At 41.2% G+C, this 17,272-nt stretch overlaps 2 protein-coding genes across 3 annotated transcripts in view; one reads left to right on the top strand and one right to left on the bottom strand.

Annotated features, from left to right (window-relative positions):
* Positions 1 to 17,272, bottom strand: part of LOC150005205 (uncharacterized) — a 169,458-nt gene that overhangs the window by 49,484 nt on the left and 102,702 nt on the right. The window lies entirely within an intron of this gene.
* Positions 2,165 to 3,028, top strand: LOC150005206 (nucleoside diphosphate kinase D, mitochondrial-like). Its single transcript, XM_090283031.1, has one exon. The coding sequence runs from the start codon at positions 2,165 to 2,167 to the stop codon at positions 2,726 to 2,728; it is 564 nt and encodes a 187-aa protein (XP_090139157.1). The 3' UTR covers positions 2,729 to 3,028.

Raw genomic sequence — 17,272 nt, 5'->3', positions numbered from 1 at the left:
TTTTTAAAGTACTGCAGGTGAGTCGAATGTAAACCAAAGCTTAAGAATCCTTCAGTTATCCAATACTTTTTGGATCTTCAAAATCACACACAGAAATCTTCCCAGAAAAAAATATCAAGCAAGTACCACCCACGCTCAGCTTGAAAAAAAGAAAAGGGTCAAGAAAACTTAATATTCTTTAATTTGTACTAGGAATGTGCGTGTTCCTGCACAGTATTTCACTGGGCCTTCACAACAACCCCATTCAGTCAGCAAGGAAGATAGCACAATCTAGTTTATATAGGAAAGAGATACAAAGTTACTTGCAGAGAGATCCAGTGGATTCTCCAAATTTGGAAGTTAGTAAGTGGAGGCAGCCCACACTGACACCCGTTAGTGGCCTGGATCTTAAAAATGGAAGTGCCTAGGACACTAGGAATAAGGAATTTCCCCTGTCTACCCTTGATTGAGCATAACTGTGCTCCATATCCAAGAGTAACCAAACTAAGAAAGAGATGATATACGTCATTAGAACTATTTTCACATTCTTGACTTTGAACTCGTGTCTCTCTTGCCATTGGTTCAATTCAGTGCTGTACTTCTGAATTGGTTCATGAGTAGTCAGTGGAATTTAGTATTATCACTTAGGTCAAGTGTTAGAAAACTATACCCCACAGGTCAAATATGGCCTACTCGTTTGTAAATTTAGTTTTATTAGAACACCAGAAGGACTATTTGTTTATGCATAACCTATGGCTGCTTCCTTGCTACCACAACAGAGTTGAGTAGTTGTTACAGAGACCATATAGCCCACAGAACTGAAATATTTTTATCATCTGGCTATTTATGGAAAAAAGTTAGCCATCCAGATCAAGTAGAGGTCCTTCACTTTCCTCGCTGCCATGACTGTTATTCCTCAGCTGATTAACTTCACAAAAACAATCTAAGGAGCCTTATAGAAGCTTCCTACAATAACACTCCCTGGATATAAACAGAAAGACCTAAGATTGATTTTTAAATAATAATTTTAATTTAACCACTGATTTAGTTCAGACAAAATCAATATACTTTGAACACTATCTCATTTTTTTTTCTGGTAGTTTTTATTAGAAAAAGAAAAGGGCGATAACCAAAACATTAAAGACATCACTTAAATCATTTAAGATATCATCTGTTTCTTTGTCTTCTCCCACTATCAGTATTTTGAGAATTAATTGCTCATTTGCACATAGCACTGTACAATGCAATTTTAAAAGACATGGAATTTGCCTTCTGGGAGCTTACACAATCTCAGACAAGCAAGAATGGCAAAGAAGGAGTGCTCCTTAGGGGGTAGACTAACCAAATCCATAAAACAAACAAATAAGCATTAATGTAATGTATTCAGAAAAGGTGAGTCTAGATTTAATGGGAAGGCAAATAAGCAGGTGTTCATGAATGTAACCCAACTCCTCTAACAAACACTTTTAATTATTTAATGGAAGGTTTCCTGGAGATGAAGTTGTACATGAAGTGATTAAGGTGACCTGAGAAACAATGCTAGGCATATGGTTTAATTACACTTAAAGGGGCTAATTAGATGTAAGCGTTGGCACAGAAAACTACCCAGGAAGGCTAAGGGAAGTTGAAAGCATGCTAACCTCCAACATTGAAAGGGAAGACAAGGTTGTACACTTGAGATGCAGTAATGGAGCATGGGTAGCCCAATCTATTAACCCACTTTAAGGCAGGCATCATGAACTGATCACAGCATTATTTCAGCTGAACATAGACACAGCCTTACAATTATTTTCATCATAGCACTCTAAGTGACTCAACACTGATACATGATCAGAAGTGGCCCTTCACCTTAGAAAATAATGTAATCTCAAATTCAAGTCTTTAGCCCCGAAGGGCAGGCTGAAAGTCACCCTAACGGTTCCTTGTGTAAGTTCCAGCAAAGCAGATGTACAAATCGTATGTGATCATTTGCTGCTCTTGTGTTTATGCAAGTGAACAGAATAAATTAAAACTGGACTTAATGCAGCTCCTTTAATGACAAGGAGGGTAATCTTAAGGAGAAAAGTCGCAATTCAAGGAAAATCACAATGCTCAGTAGGAGGCTATAAAGTAAGGCAGCTAACTGTCTTTAAAGTTTATTTTCATTTAAAGTTTGTTTTCAGCCAGTGCCTGCGGGATGCGTGCCATGAACGGTCTCTTAGGGCACGCAGTGCTGCGGGGGCTGTCGTGCAGCTTCCGCGCCCGGGTCCCCAGTCTGCTAGTGCGCCCCAGCTCGGGAGGGCCCTCCTGGACCCAGGAGCAGACCCTGGTGGCCGTGAAGCCAGATGGGGTGCAGCGGCGGCTTGTTGGGGATGTGATCCGGCATTTTGAGAGGAGGGGCTTCAAGCTGGTGGGGATGAAGATGCTTCAGGTGCCAGAGAGTGTTCTCGTTGAACACTATCACGACCTTCAGAGGAAGCCCTTCTATCCAGCCCTCATCAACTACATGAGCTCCGGCCCTGTGGTGGCCATGGTCTGGGAAGGCCCCAATGTGGTTTGTACCTCAAGGGCCATGATAGGACACACTGACTCAGCTGAGGCTGCTCCTGGCACCATTCGAGGAGACTTCAGCTTCCACATTAGCAGGAATGTCATCCATGCCAGCGACTCTGTGGAGGAGGCCCAAAGGGAGATCCAGCTATGGTTCCAGAGCAATGAGCTGGTGGACTGGGCAGATGAAGGCCACCACAGCAGCCTCTACCCAGCCTGAGCCTCAAGGCTACCCTTCCTTGCCCCAGCATCCACCCAGAACCAACTACCTCTGTCCACAAGAACTTGAGCCCACCCCTGTGCTCTGCTCATCTGTCCCAGACCACTTCCCTGGTCACCTTTTGCCCCAGCCCAGAGCCGCTGAGCCAACTTTATGTGCCTTTTGTATTCTAAGCCAGCAAGAGATTGGATCAAATCCTTTCCATACCAAAATTGCGGAACACCTTCGGGGTGTCTCAAAAAATGGGTAGTTTAACCTCCCCTTCCCAAAAGGGGAGACATTAAAATTCATTGTGCTGTGAAAAAATAAAAATAAAAAAAATAAAGTTTGTTTTCATTTGGAAGTTAAACTAGGTCGTGACATCATCAAAGATGCTTAATTTACAGGCAAGAAGAACGTCAAATGCCTTGCAACTGGATGTCTTTCCAATAAGACAGTCTTGCAGATTTAGACACTGGTTTGTGAGTTATGTTGTGTAAATTTATATGTGTGTTCTTTTTTTCATAGGGTATAAGCCTATGATCTCATGACCTGAGTGACTGTCTGTATGTATAGGCATCACTTAATCCTCTCTGCATCTCTGCCTCCTGAAACTCAACGGTTTGGCTGAACTAAGTGGCTGGGTTGGTGAAGCATGGGATGGTCTGTGGGCTTCACTTTAAAACTGGTTTCTCTTTTCTATCCTAATGGCTTGTACAGAAAGGGCCCAGAGGTCTGAGGGGGGGGGGACCTAAAATATTCCCCTCAACCCAAGCTACATACAGTGGGTAAAAGGGTTTTGGACAAGTGGGATGTGCCTTGCACACCTTCCTTCAAAGAAGCCTTTTTTTTTCCCTAATGTGGGACATTGAAAAATCAATACCTGCCTTTTGTCATCTAGTAGTTATGAATTGAATGATGTCCTTTAACCCTGTTGCCAAATCTGTTGCCCCCAGAACACAACAAGGACACCAGCCTGTTAAACCAAGCATGCCATTGTCCGGGGACAGTCAACTGACCTGGAGTCTGCAAGATCCTTCCCCATGTGGGAAGGCCACCTTCCCCTCCACACCCCCACTCTTACTAGGGACTTCTGGACCCAAGGGTAGGTAGGACAATGACCATGTCCAGCTTGAAGCAACTAGAGGAGCATGAGACATTCGCCCATTGTCCTTTATAAGATTATAAAGGGTCTTAAGTCTGAGAGGGAGGAATTGCTATCTTTTAATTGTTATAAAAAATTAATTATTTATTTTAAAAAGAATAATATAGGAAAGAGTGAAGCCAAATAACTTATATGCATGATCCATGGACATGAATTAAGGGGGGTGGGATTGCTGGGGGAAGGGGGTACTGGGCAGAGAGGAGCAAAGGGGAAAATATTGGAACTATTTTAATAATATAATCAATAAAATATACTTTTAAAGAAAGTCTTCACCATTGGACAATGCAAGATGAATAATTGGTTGTTCTGGTCTGCCCCTCCCCCTACAAAAAGTTGAAAATGATAAATGATAACCTAAGAAGTGTTTTTAAACCTCAACTCAAAAGGAGCTGCATAAGAGTTAGGGGGTCTCTAGAGAATAAAGCAATTGCTAATCATAGGGAAACTTAGCTCTTCTCATGAAGAGGTAAGAAATAGATGCCAAAGAGTAGATAGAGCAGAGGCAATTCCAAATTATTGAGCATGTAGTGAATATTGTGGGTTGTACCAGATCCCCTTCAGGGCTGAGACACTCAACTCCTCAGCTGTCAGAAGTGCTGCCTACTAGTAGCTCATAGCCGCTCTGGGTCACAGGGAGATACACACTCAAGGTTACATCATCTCCCCTCGGCAGCCTCCCTACAATGATAACGAATGGCCGAAGCAGTAACAAAGGCTGGGCCACCCTGACACCAATCTCCTTTGGATTTGGTTGAGCTTCAGTTGCAGTTAAATTGCAGTCTAACATCTCCTTCTGCCCAATATTGCCACCCTCAACTTCCTTACCAATGTTCCAGAGACCACGGTCACCAAAGTCTTTGGCATGTAAATCTCTACCTCAGAGTCTGTTTCCAGGGAAACTGATTTAAGACAGAGCCCCATCTGAATAGTGGATACAGGTAGGTACGCTTTCAGGTCTGCAATGATTGAATGAAAACATTATCTCAACAATCACTTGAGAGATGACTGAGGCTCAGAAAAGTGAAGTCACATGCTTAAGCTAAGTGCTAAAGAGTTGAACCCAGGTAGATGCTATACTTGTTCAGATCAAGGATTGATTGACAAGGCCACAGCAAGAAGTCCAAATATTCAGGGGAGCAGGTAAGCCTGGCAAGATAGATTAGAAATGTCAGGAGGTACTTGGCTGCAGTCAAGGAAGGATAAGAAGTTCGAGCTCACAGTGTGAATGAGAAGAAGCTCAAAGCAAGACTTGGAGACAAATTTTCAGACAGGAAATGTTGGCCCTTGAAGCTCAATTATGTTTCTTACCCACGGGTAATTAATTTTAAGCCTGTGTTTGAATTTAAGAAACAAACACAATAACTTCAAGATAGGTACCATGATACATGCTGCACATATACTACTTATTTAAAAATCCCCAACAGTCCTGACCTGTGTGGCTCAGTTGGTTGGGCATCATTCCAGAAGCAGAAAGGTTATCAGTGGGATTCTCAGTCTGGGCACCTGACCAGGTTGCAGGTTCAGTTCCCAATTGGGGCACGTACAAGAGGCAACCAATCAATGTTTCTCTCTCACATTGATGTTTCTCTCTCTTTCTCCCTCCCTTCCCCTCTTTCTAAAAATAAATAAATGAATAAAATCTTTAAAATAAAATCGCCACCAGTACTACAAGCAACCACTGTGAGCACGATTTTGCAGATGAGTTCAACTGAAATTCAGAAAAGTCAAGTGACTTGTCCATGGTCACACAGCTCAGTGCAAAAGTCAGCATTCACACCGAGGTCTGTCTCAGAGTTCAGTTCATGATGCTTCTATGCCACCAAAATTTAGTCCTAGTGGACTTCTATGAATCTAATGTTCATAATAACATCTAATATTCTGAACACATTATGAACCTGATATCTTCTGCCTCTTAAATCTTTGCAACACCCCTGTGATTATAGGTAGTGTTATTATCTTCATTTTTCGAATGACAAAAAATAAAATTCAAAGACATGGGGACATAGAAAAAACTTGCCCAACATCACATGGCTCATAAGGAACAGAGCAGAACCTGAAGTAGCCATCTGACTCCAGTACCCTGTGTTAAACCACCAGAAGCTAGGGTAAAGGAGGTGGGGTTACAGGCAGTCCCCTAAAACAAATAATGAATCAAAAACCGCTCTAGAGCTTGTCATTTGAAATCTCAGTGGCATAAGATGGTGCAATCTACTGTGATGAAAAAACTGAATAAAAAAGAATCATGGAGTGAAGATGCAATATGTACCTTTTCCCAGTTAATATGCAAAATTATAGATAATAAAAATATTCATTTTTATATTCATATATTTGATATTTAAATATATTTCATATTTAAATAGTGTTTTATGTTTTTAAACCATTTCTCCTATATTATTATAGAATGCACACGCTTTTAAACCATTTCTCCTATATTATTATAGAATGCACACGCTTTTAAACCATTTCTCCTATATTATTATAGAATGCACACGCTTTTAAACCATTTCTCCTATATTATTATAGAATGCACATGCTTTATACAGGACAGGGTCAAGCTGACCATTCAGGAGTGGTCAGGTGATTGGGTTATCACCTCAAAGCGAACAGTAGCCAAACCCAGAGGAAAAGACAATTTGTGGGAATGCTGGAACAGAGGAACCCACAGCACAGGGAAAAAAAGAAAAAAAGAAAAAAGAAAGCAACCCACTCTGGCTGGAGAGGGTGGACGCCACACAGAAGATGACCGCGCCCTGTGAACTCAGTGCCTGAGTATGTCTGAGGGAGAAAACAGTCTGGCTCTTCTACTTCTTTAATGACATTTCCATATATATGAAGTAGGAGTTCTCATTTTTTCCTTTGATTGCCTTTTTCCAAGACAAGTCTGTGGTTGTTCCCATCTCAGGCCTGACATCATCTCTGGCCCCTTAGTCACTGCAAAAGAATGTTTCTTCCCTATCCGCCCCAGGGACCATACCCAAGGCTCCCACAATGCCATGCTTCTTCCACGCAGCAGTCAACTCCTTCTGAACCCCAGTTCTGAACTGCCCGTTGAACCTTGCCCGAAGTCACCCTGGGAGGTGCTCTGGTAACTGTTTTTCTTCACCACAGAGACTCTGCTTGGATGGCCCTCCCCGCCTGGCCTCTGCTTTCTCTTCCTGTTTCTTTATTTTAGCAGAAAGAATAAAGGTGACATCCCATTAGAAGCCCCTTTACAATTTGTTGTATTTTTCCTCAATTTGGCGTTGTAAATCCATTTACTCTTCCTCCTCAGATATTCATTACTCCTGGATTTTTAAATATTGTCTCCTTCTCTTTTGGCTCTACTCCTGAAACCCATCTGAGTGGGGATCACCAAGCCTAGACTGTCACTTAGAAAAAAACTGCTTCAAGAACTATGGGTTCCTGCCCCTTTCCCTGTGCTGGTATTCCTCTTCCCATCTTTCTTATTCTACCATATCATCACTCCCCCCAGACTTCCAGTCTCCACCATAACCCATCCATTTTGCCTATAAAAGACAACAGATGTCTCAGGTTTACTCAAATCCTCATATTACTCTGTTGACCAGAGAACAACCCCCATCAAATTTACCATGACACAAAGAAGTCCTAGGACTCAGTTCCCACCAGCATTGAAGAGGCCCAAGACTCTTGAGTCCCAACCCATCATCCTCTATACCAAGACTTCTTCCACCTTTAGAGAAGGTTGACAGAAAATATGCTCACATCCTTATTAGTGCCAATATTCTTTTGCAAATAGAAAATAGCATCATTTGGTACAGAAATGGTAGCCAGTAAGATCTCTTTACTTATGCGTCCATGGCACAAAACCATTATCATATTATACTGTCAAATAAGCATGAGTGCTTTTTAAATACAAGATACTGGGCCCCAATTCTTCTGAGTCAGACCTGATGGACTAGCCAGTTTCTCGGGTTCAGTTTTGAAAGTGAAGTGCTTCTGGGTCTTGTTTTCTAAGTGCCAATAGAATATCCAGGCATCTACTGAAAACTGAATGGGTACCAGGTCCCTGACTGTCTGATACCACCCTGTGTCCCAGGTGTCTCTATCCAGTTTCCTTAAAGAATTTAGCTCAGATGAAAAATGGATTCTAGTGGAAGACAGGCTGCCCCAAGGTCTCTACTGATAGGATTAGTGAGGATCAGTCCAGGGTCACATTCCTGAACCACAATGTTTCAGAGGAAACTGCCAAATAACAAGCTTCCTATTGGATTGGAAAAGGGGATGGGGGCTACAAAATCTAGAAGGTGAGGGTCCGGGGAAACTTCAATAAAACAAAATTCATATCTGTGCCAGGTTAGTGACCACGGCCTACCGTGGTCATTGATTTACTCAGAAAGTTTGAGTAAAGTAGACATAAAGTGTATCTTCTTGCCTAATATTGTAATAATTGTGTATGGAGCCAGGTGGGTACTAGAATTATTGGGGATGGAGAGGGAGAGGAGGGCTCCTTCTTGTCAAAAGGGAAAGGTCTAGGTAACTGAGAGGGGAAAAGGGTGTTTTACCAATTCTGTTTATAAATACTATTGAATCAACCAGTAAAATCCATATAGAAAATAGATGAGTGCATCCTCTTCCACACTCACCCTCACACAACACACGAACACACTCACACACCAGCACATACCCAGAAAAGTCCCCAAGTCTCCACTAAATCCCCTCATACCTGAACACAACAAGGCGGCATCATGGCTCAAGTCCCTAACTCCTTTCTCCAGTTACATTAGAAACTGGGACAAAAGCAGGATCTGGGAACCAAATCAAACAAGTCCAGCAGCTCTTGCATTTTAAATCAACAGCACATTTAAGTTAATATCAACTAGGACACTGGGGCATTGTTGGAGCTAAGTAAAAATCAATATATTCTGCAGAACCCTTTCATAAAATTATGAATCTGGAAGAACAATCACTGAAGGGGAGGGTAATTAGAGGAGCTGAGGAGTTTGGGGCTTTAATCTCAACCGCTGCAGAAGAGAAAAGAACACACAGAATTCTTCTCGTATTTAAAGTCTAGGAGGGGTAGAAGGAACTAAACTTCCTTATCCTTTCTAAAAATGGGCTGCAAGGTAGGACCTGATAGATAACTCCATATAAGTACTGGAAAGTAAACAATACTGAAGATAACAAAGGACCACTTCCACCAACCCTGGCTTTAAAACGAGAGAATGGCTGGGACAGACAAAAGATTCTCTATGCCATGTCACGTGTCTTCCTGCCCCATCCACTAAAAACAAACAAGCAAGGCTTTATAGTCACAGGGACAGGTGTGTGACTCATCACCTGGCAAGTCAGGAAACACTGCAGTGCCTTCAACCAGCTCCACCCCCTCTGACAAGGCTGAGGTTCGGCTGGTAGGCGACTGCCCTGACCTACTAGACACCAAAATACTGAAGAAAAAAAAAAAAAAAAACTTCTGAGCTAGTTGGAAAATGGTGGCTGTCTTGAATCTGTCCCGGTGTCCCCCACTCTGATTGTCTTTGGTCTCTCTTTTGGACCTCTTCGTGATTCGACAGCTAAGATGTTGACCACTGTCACGTTAGGTGGCCGCCAGAACCCAGCTTCAGGTGAAAGCCCTGGACCTTCAGAATGATTGGTATTCACGCCTTATCATTTACTGAGTGGTATATATCACCTCTACTCTCTTCCTCCTCTTGTCATTCACAAGGAAGTGAGTCATACAGAGAGTTCTTTCTTCCGCAGGCAGAATCACCAGCTCCCCCTTCCCCAGATCAGCCTGGGGGAGCTATGGTTTACAAAGCATCATTCTAGGTCGTGCCTTTTTTTGCCCTGAAAATGTAACACGTGGCACCTCAAGGATGCAGAAGCCTCATCTGGCATTAGAATGACTTCATTTTAAACAAAGCCCAGATCTTCCCCTCGTTCTGTGGACATGATGCAACCATGTCCCTGAGCTTCAGTTTTTTTCCACCTGTATCCCTGAATTACCGCCAAGGATTCTGCAGGGTTTGGAGAGGATTAAAGATAATATGTATAAAATGCCAAGCATAGAGTGTAGCATCTGTTAGGGGGTTGATAAAATGTTCTAATATTATTATCACACTAGAAAGGGCAGCCGAAAGAATATCTGGCCCTAATACTTATGTCTATCTCTCCACTACAAGATACATTCCTTTCATTTACCAAATTTTTGTCTATTGAGCCCTTACTTTATGCAATATTGATCAATGTCCTACTCTCAGAGTCCATCTGGGCAGCTGCTGCTCTGCTGGAAAACCAGACATAATCCAGGACCCAGCTGGTGCTTCAAAGTCCCTTGCCCCTGTTATGTGACAATTCCAGGATATCTAAGCTCATACCGTGGATCATGTATAAGAGCCTCTTCATATATTAAAGGTGAACTAAAGCAATATCTGAAGCAGATAGTCAGCTGACAATAGCCTCAGAAATCCTGAACCGGGGCTTCATTGACTCAAGATCTTGCCCTGAGAACTGGCAACCACAAAGCACCAAACTCCAGCAAGACATCCCTGCAGCTGAAGTGCCCGCTGCTTGATGGGTTCTGCAGGAAAGGCCAGCCTCCTGGCTCCACATTCTTGGACCTGCTACGGCTGACCTTGGGGCCGATGCTATAAAACTCCATTACGAGACCAGGATATGATGAGGCACTAACTATACACCCTTGTCTAGACAAGCTTAAGGCAAGCCCAATTTATATTGAATTCTGAAGCTGTTTGAGAGTCAGACCTCATAGTAGGCAATAGTAGCTATTGTCTACCGAGCATGGATTAGGGCCACAAACTGTGCTAATGAGATATTTTCCATATCTCATTTACAACCACTCTACAACCCAGGAATAATCTCAATAATACATATGGGGAACTGAGGCCCAGAGAGGCAAAAAAGCTTGCCCTAAATCACACAGCCAGAAGACAAAACCAGAATACCAACTATGTCTGTTTTACCTCAAAAACCATACACTTTTCATTGTATGGTGTTTCCTATTCATATTTAATTCTCACACTGAGGTAGCAATCACTGTCTCCATTTTGCTAACAGGGGAACTGAAACTTAGAAAGGTCCACACATCTAAGGGGTAGAGCAGTACAAAACCCAACCATACTGTCCCACTCCAGCTAAATGCATGCAAGGGTGCAAACACTAAAAGTAGAAAATTTAGCATTCACTTTAGTTTTTAAAACTGAGGCAGCCTTGGTGGGAGGGGAGGCGTAAACAGTGGAAGATGAGTGAATAGGGTTCAGAAAATGTGGACTAGGCAACATGCTATAGGCCTGTCACCTCGACCTTCCCTGGAAAGTTTCCAGGGAAATAGCCATCTATGAGATGTCCCTGAATCAAGTTTGCCCTAAATCTTTGCTATATATGTGTGTGTGTGTGTGTGTGTGTGTGTGTGTGTGTGTATAAATATATACATATATATACACATATATATAAAGCCATATATATGTGTCTGTGTGCTGTGTGTGTGGCTTTAATGAGCCACAAATTCCCAACAGTCTAGTTGCAGAAAGACATTTGTTATCTCCTGGCTGGAACTGATGGACTTCAGTTCATCTCTTCTTCTCTAGTCTTAAGGGACTTGAATCAAGGTTTTGCCATTTATTTGAATCATGCAAACTCCTTCGTCCCCTTCCTCTCTGAAATGCTCAGTTCAAGAAGTTTTCAGCGTTCAGCATGAAAAGCAACGTGCCCCATATATCAGGCATAGTCAGTATTTGGCAAAAGGCGAACATGGGACTCAAGTGGCCAAGAAGAAATTGAGGCTGAAAACAACAAATACTGCCTGATATCCCACAGAAAGTTCTCTTGTTCTTGGATTTAATGCCTTTATTTCAAGCAAGCAATGCAACTGGCACTTTCTGAGAATATTAAAAGAGTAAATAATGACACCTTTACAGATTCAGCAGGCTCTCCCACCAAGAGCCTTAAGTATAACTGCATTGAAGCCATCCCACACAGAGTGAAAGGAAATAAAATCACTGCTCTTGTCAGCAAAATAAATCAGCAGGCAGTCCTATGAGAGTGGTTTCCAGGGAAGGAAGGCAGAATCTGCTTGTTAAGAAGCTAATATTGTGTAAAATTTAAGTTAAAAAAAAAATTTCCCCTAAAATCAAAGATTTCACAGATCGAGAGAAGGATCTGGAGCAACTTTGTTAATTAGCATGGCTAAGGAGACTTCTGCCACTGTAGCTATGATGGGAGATGCATCTCCACACTCCCCACCCTAACATGGAACCCGATCTCCTTGGCACTCCAGTACCTTACCTGCAATCGTAAGCATGCATAAAACTCAAAGTTTTGCCAATCTTTAAACATTGTAGCCATCTGAGCGCCTCTTAAGAGTGATGGCTTTAACACATTGGGACTCTTAGACCCAGATTTCCAGGAAAAAAAAGGAAAAACTGCATTTGGCATACCTTTAGAGATGATTGAGTTCATTTGCCTCTGCTCTTCAGCCCAGAAAACAGGGAGGCACAAGTGGAAAAGGACTTGCCTAGGGGCACTTTGGAAAGTTTTAAAAGAGAATTTTAATAAATATGGGAGAGCCTAGAGTGAACCGAGTGTTCGTATGAAAAAAGATGGTTTTCCCACCCTGTCTTATTAATAAAAGAGCTTATCTTACTTAGGGAGAACTTTAATAGGTCTTTATAAATATTAACATCAACTTTGGCCTAACTAAGTCATTGATGGTTTCAAAATGTATGCACCAATATGAACTTTCACCAATATTTATCTCAAAAACTTTATAGCTTTATTAAATGCCTAGGCTCTCCAACCCTCAGAGGTGCTTGAGATTTGTAAGATATCTGTCCTTCATTTTCTTTCCATAGATCTGCATAGTCAACTGCTTTCCTGACTCCTCTATGTGGCTATGTAATAATTTTCTAGACCAAACATGGCCCAAAGAGCACTCAACTCTGTCCCTCTCAGCCCATTTCTCACTTAGTCTTCCTCCCAGTAGAAGAGGTACCACCATTGTCCCAGTCGTTCAACCCAAAGAACAGCAGTCCGCTCCGATTCTGATTCCTACCTTTTGTTTATCATCCCCACCCCACCTAAGCACCAGCCCAATTCTTGAGAAATTTTGTCACGTCAATCTCTAAAATAAATCTCTTTCTCTTTCTACTGCTAGTATCTAAATTCAAACCACCATTGTTTCTCAGCCAAACCACTGTAATAGTCTTGTAGTTGACCTATTTTCAATCTTGCCCCTTTGTTATATATTCTAGTTTTAACAGTGACATATATATGTACATATATGTATATTAGATTATATCACTGTTGCTTAGAACCTTTCAATAGATTCTACTCCTCTTATAACAAAATTCCATGTTCTTACCACTAATTTTAGACCACACAAGAACTTGCCCCTTCTTGACTCATCCATATCAACTCATATCATCCCCTGACCACTCACCCTCCCCCCTAACTGGCCCTGTCTGGGCTAGATACATTCCAGCTTCTCTGCTCTTCTTTCTATAGCCAGAATCCACTGAACTTTCTTATATTTCATGGCCTTCTCACCTGCTTTTTCCTCTATGTGGAATATTTGTCCCTTGGCTATTGACAAGGATGTTTTAATTTCATCATTCAGCCTTTTTCTAATGACCCCTCCCCCACCTCAGTTGCTCTCTACCACATGATTCTGTGTATTTTGATCTCAGGACTTGCCATGTTCTGGAATTGCCTTGTTCAAATGTACATATTTACTTGTCCTCAGAACTTCCCCAAACCCAGCCATGAACTACGATCTACTGAGGGTCTTGACTCTGTCAATCACAGTCACCTCTGTATGCTCCTGCTACGACGGTACCTGGAACAGAGTGAGTGCTCAGTAAATAAATGGTGGATGAATTAATTTTAATAACCATCAGGCTTTAGGGTTATTGTGACTTTCTTATGCACTGTTTTCCTATTTTATGGGTATTTGTCTCCTGTTACCATAAAGCTTTCTCTCATTATACTCTAGAAAAAAAAAAAAAACCCTCAATTTTTTAATAAGATGCTTCCAATATTTATGATCAGAAAAAATATATTAAAACTTGTTAGTACTGAATGCAGCATAAGAGTAAATACACTCTAAATGAAGATCTAAATAAGTAGCTTGTATTTAGTGGTGTAATCTTATACCTATTTTATTTACTCAGGACATTATTTTTACTTACTTATATTTGTAAATATATGAGATCTGTCCAGAAGGTATCCAGCCAAAGTAATATGAAAAATAGAGACATTTATTGAAGAAAATTCAAGAAACATTGTACACAGGACAATGACACCTCAGCCCCCTTCAAAGTAGGCACCTTGGAACCTCACACAGTTCTCCCAATCGCCATCATCTCCCGCACTGTATTTTCCTGAATCTCATTGACAGTCTGAAATCTCTTCCCATTCAAAGGTAATTTTAATTTTGGGAAAAGCCAGAAGTTGCAGGGCACCAAATCTGGGTTGTAGGAGGGCTGAATCACCTGGGTGATTTGCTGATGTTTCATCAAAAAACTCTGCATGAGACATGATGCATGAGCAGGTGTGTTGTCGTGATGAAACTACCAACCACCAGTTGCCCATAGCTGCGGCCTTCTGAATCATCTGAATAGTTTCCACAAGGGAATATTCAAGCTTAAAGCAAAATTTGATGCAGATTCATTGCTCTACTCACTCAGTCATTTTGAATACAATGGCCACACAGTACACATGCTCACTCAACAGCGTCTACCACCTGCACTGAAGTTATCATTGTTCATGCATGTGCAGTCCAGTCCACTGTCCTTGGCTGCCGGGTTGCATTGATGGTACCCAAACCATTCTCATTATATTAACAATGGCTGGACTTTTTCTGGACAGAACTCATACCCCATAGAGCATGGCTAAGAGAAAAATTACCTGTAGAGAAGAAGCCATGTTTTGGTCATGTTAATAATAATTGCCACTACTAAAGGCACGAAGGGAGGCATAGTCAGGGGGCTCCTGTGTGGAGCCAATGAGAGCCCACCCTGCACAAGTTACAGGGGCAGCAGCTGACGTACTGAAGCCAAGAGGATCTAAAGTGGTCCACCAGGGGGTTTGAGGCAGAGCTAGCAGAGTGTGCCTATAGCTGGCTAGATCACGAGGGGCTGAGCAGCTGGTCTACAGCAGCCTGGAAGAGCATATGCACCAGAAGGCTTGGGGGAGAGGAACTAGTCAATATCTTTATTACATACTCGGATGAAAACACAGAAAGTAAGCTCACCAACCATTCAGACGGCACAAGACTGAAAAAGATAACTAGCAGATTGAATCAAAATTAAAGATTTTTACAGACTGGAATCATGGGTGACAACTAGTAAGATAAGATTTTATAAGGAAAAAATACTGCTTGGGTAGGATCCCTGTCTAGATGAATCACCCTCAGAAATGAACATCCATAAGAAAAAGCTCATAAATAGAGAATGTTTTATCTGAATGTTTTATCTCTAATTCTTTCACTGGATGGGCTAGACAGGGGACACCAGAGAGAACTACTAGAGAGTGCAGCATTATCGACCTCATCATGTCCAAGAGCCCATGTCTTCCCACCTACCTATAGATGCCAAATGCCTGCGCTCTTTGCTCCAACAACAAAGCAAAAAAAAAAAAAAAAAAAAAAAATTGCTTGTGGGATTTGATTCCCACATTTTTGTTTTGAAAATATTCAAACATAGAAAAGTTAAAAGAATACTACAATGAACCAACATATGCCTATCATCTAGATTTAAAGTTGTTAACATTTTGCCGTATTTTGCTTACGTGTTTGTGTGTTTCTTTGTCCCAAGCATTTGAAAGTAACTCAGAAAAACTTCAGCATACATTGCATAACCACAGCATCATTATCACATTAACGTGATATTATCACATAACAATAATTTTCTAATAATATCCAATTTCCAGTTCATATTCAAATTTCCCCAGCTCACATCTTTTATAGCTGTTCTTGTGCACACTGCACCCAGTGAAGGTTCCCACATTAGATTTGGTTGCTATAATATATAATACTCTGGGGAAGTCTCTCCATGTGTTTGGTTTGGGATTAGTCTCATTGGTTTGCTTTTGGTGTCATTTAACTGATTTCTTTATTCTCAGTATTTCATATCAACCGGAAATTATGTCTACCTCTTGATTAAATTCACCTTACATATTTCTGACAAGAGTGTTTCATAGATGATGGTTTTCAAAACCTGACATCAAGTTGAGAGGCACATCACATCCATCTGTCTCACTTTAAGTGGTGGTAAGTTTGGGTACACAGATAAAGTAGTGACCACAAGATCTCTCCCTTATGAATGTTACAATTTTACTTTTACAACTAGAAAATAATCTGTGTTATCATGCTTTCATACAGTGTGAGCATACTTTATATCAAGATTTTAACACCCATTAACAATCCTTCCTAGGAACTATAAAACTGGAGAATTTCTAATACTATCATTACTTCTTTATTTATTAGCTGCCATTCCCTCATCAATAGCAGAGGAACTACAGTACCTCCTAAAAATTCACATTAGATGCATAAGCCTTCCTTACACTTGAGAATTCCAATCAAATAGTCCATGGTCTATAACAGGGGTCAGCAGACATTTCCTGTAAAAAGCCTAATGGCAAATGTTTTTGGATTTATAAGCCATATGGTCTCCATCACAACTATTCACCTCTGCCATTGTAGCATAAAAAGACCCATGAACAACACATAAGTAAGTGGATGTAGTTGTGGTTTGATAAAACTTGACTTACAAAAAGAAGTATAGGGCCAGATATGGCCCTCAAGCCATAATTTGCCCACCCTGGTCTAGAATGTCACTTACTTGTTTTTGGACACCTTTTATTTGCCCTCCTAGTGGCTTTCCAAGCATTTTCATATCTATCATCCAGTCTGTTCTTCACAACAGCCATATTACATAGATGGGGTATACATATGATTGCTATGGCATGGATGAGACGAGGCTCGGAGTAGAGCCTGGAATAGATTTCTTGACTCCTTGCCAGATGCTTGTGTTTGATTCCCTTTCTTTACTGTAGAAAGATACACACCCCAAACCTACCACAATGAGCAATAAATGCAATGCCCCTAAGACTTCTGAAAAATTAAAGGTCAAACACTCTAATCTCCAAATTATGCTTTCCCCAGAGAGTTGGCTATTGACTTGCCAAAATGAAAAATAAACCATAAACATACTCTGAAGACTGCAGTTATGTTTTCATTTCCATGAAAAGAAAACAAAATTTAAAATGTTCTGAAATGCATAACCCAAGTGGAAATTAATGTCTGGGCTTAGTTTGTTAGTAGAACATAATAATAAGTAGATGTGCAAATCCTTTCACGCTGCCATTAACTTTACAACTAGATCTATCAGAATGTCAGAAGCCACAGTGTTCTTCCCTAACTTATT

The sequence above is a fragment of the Furipterus horrens genome, unplaced genomic scaffold (assembly GCF_987537825.1).
Source record: "Furipterus horrens unplaced genomic scaffold, mFurHor1.1.pri manual_scaffold_7, whole genome shotgun sequence".
In the NCBI taxonomy this organism is placed as follows: Eukaryota; Metazoa; Chordata; class Mammalia; order Chiroptera; family Furipteridae; genus Furipterus; species Furipterus horrens.
Note: the sequence above shows the minus strand (reverse complement) of the source record. Positions and strands in the feature narration are given on the sequence as shown.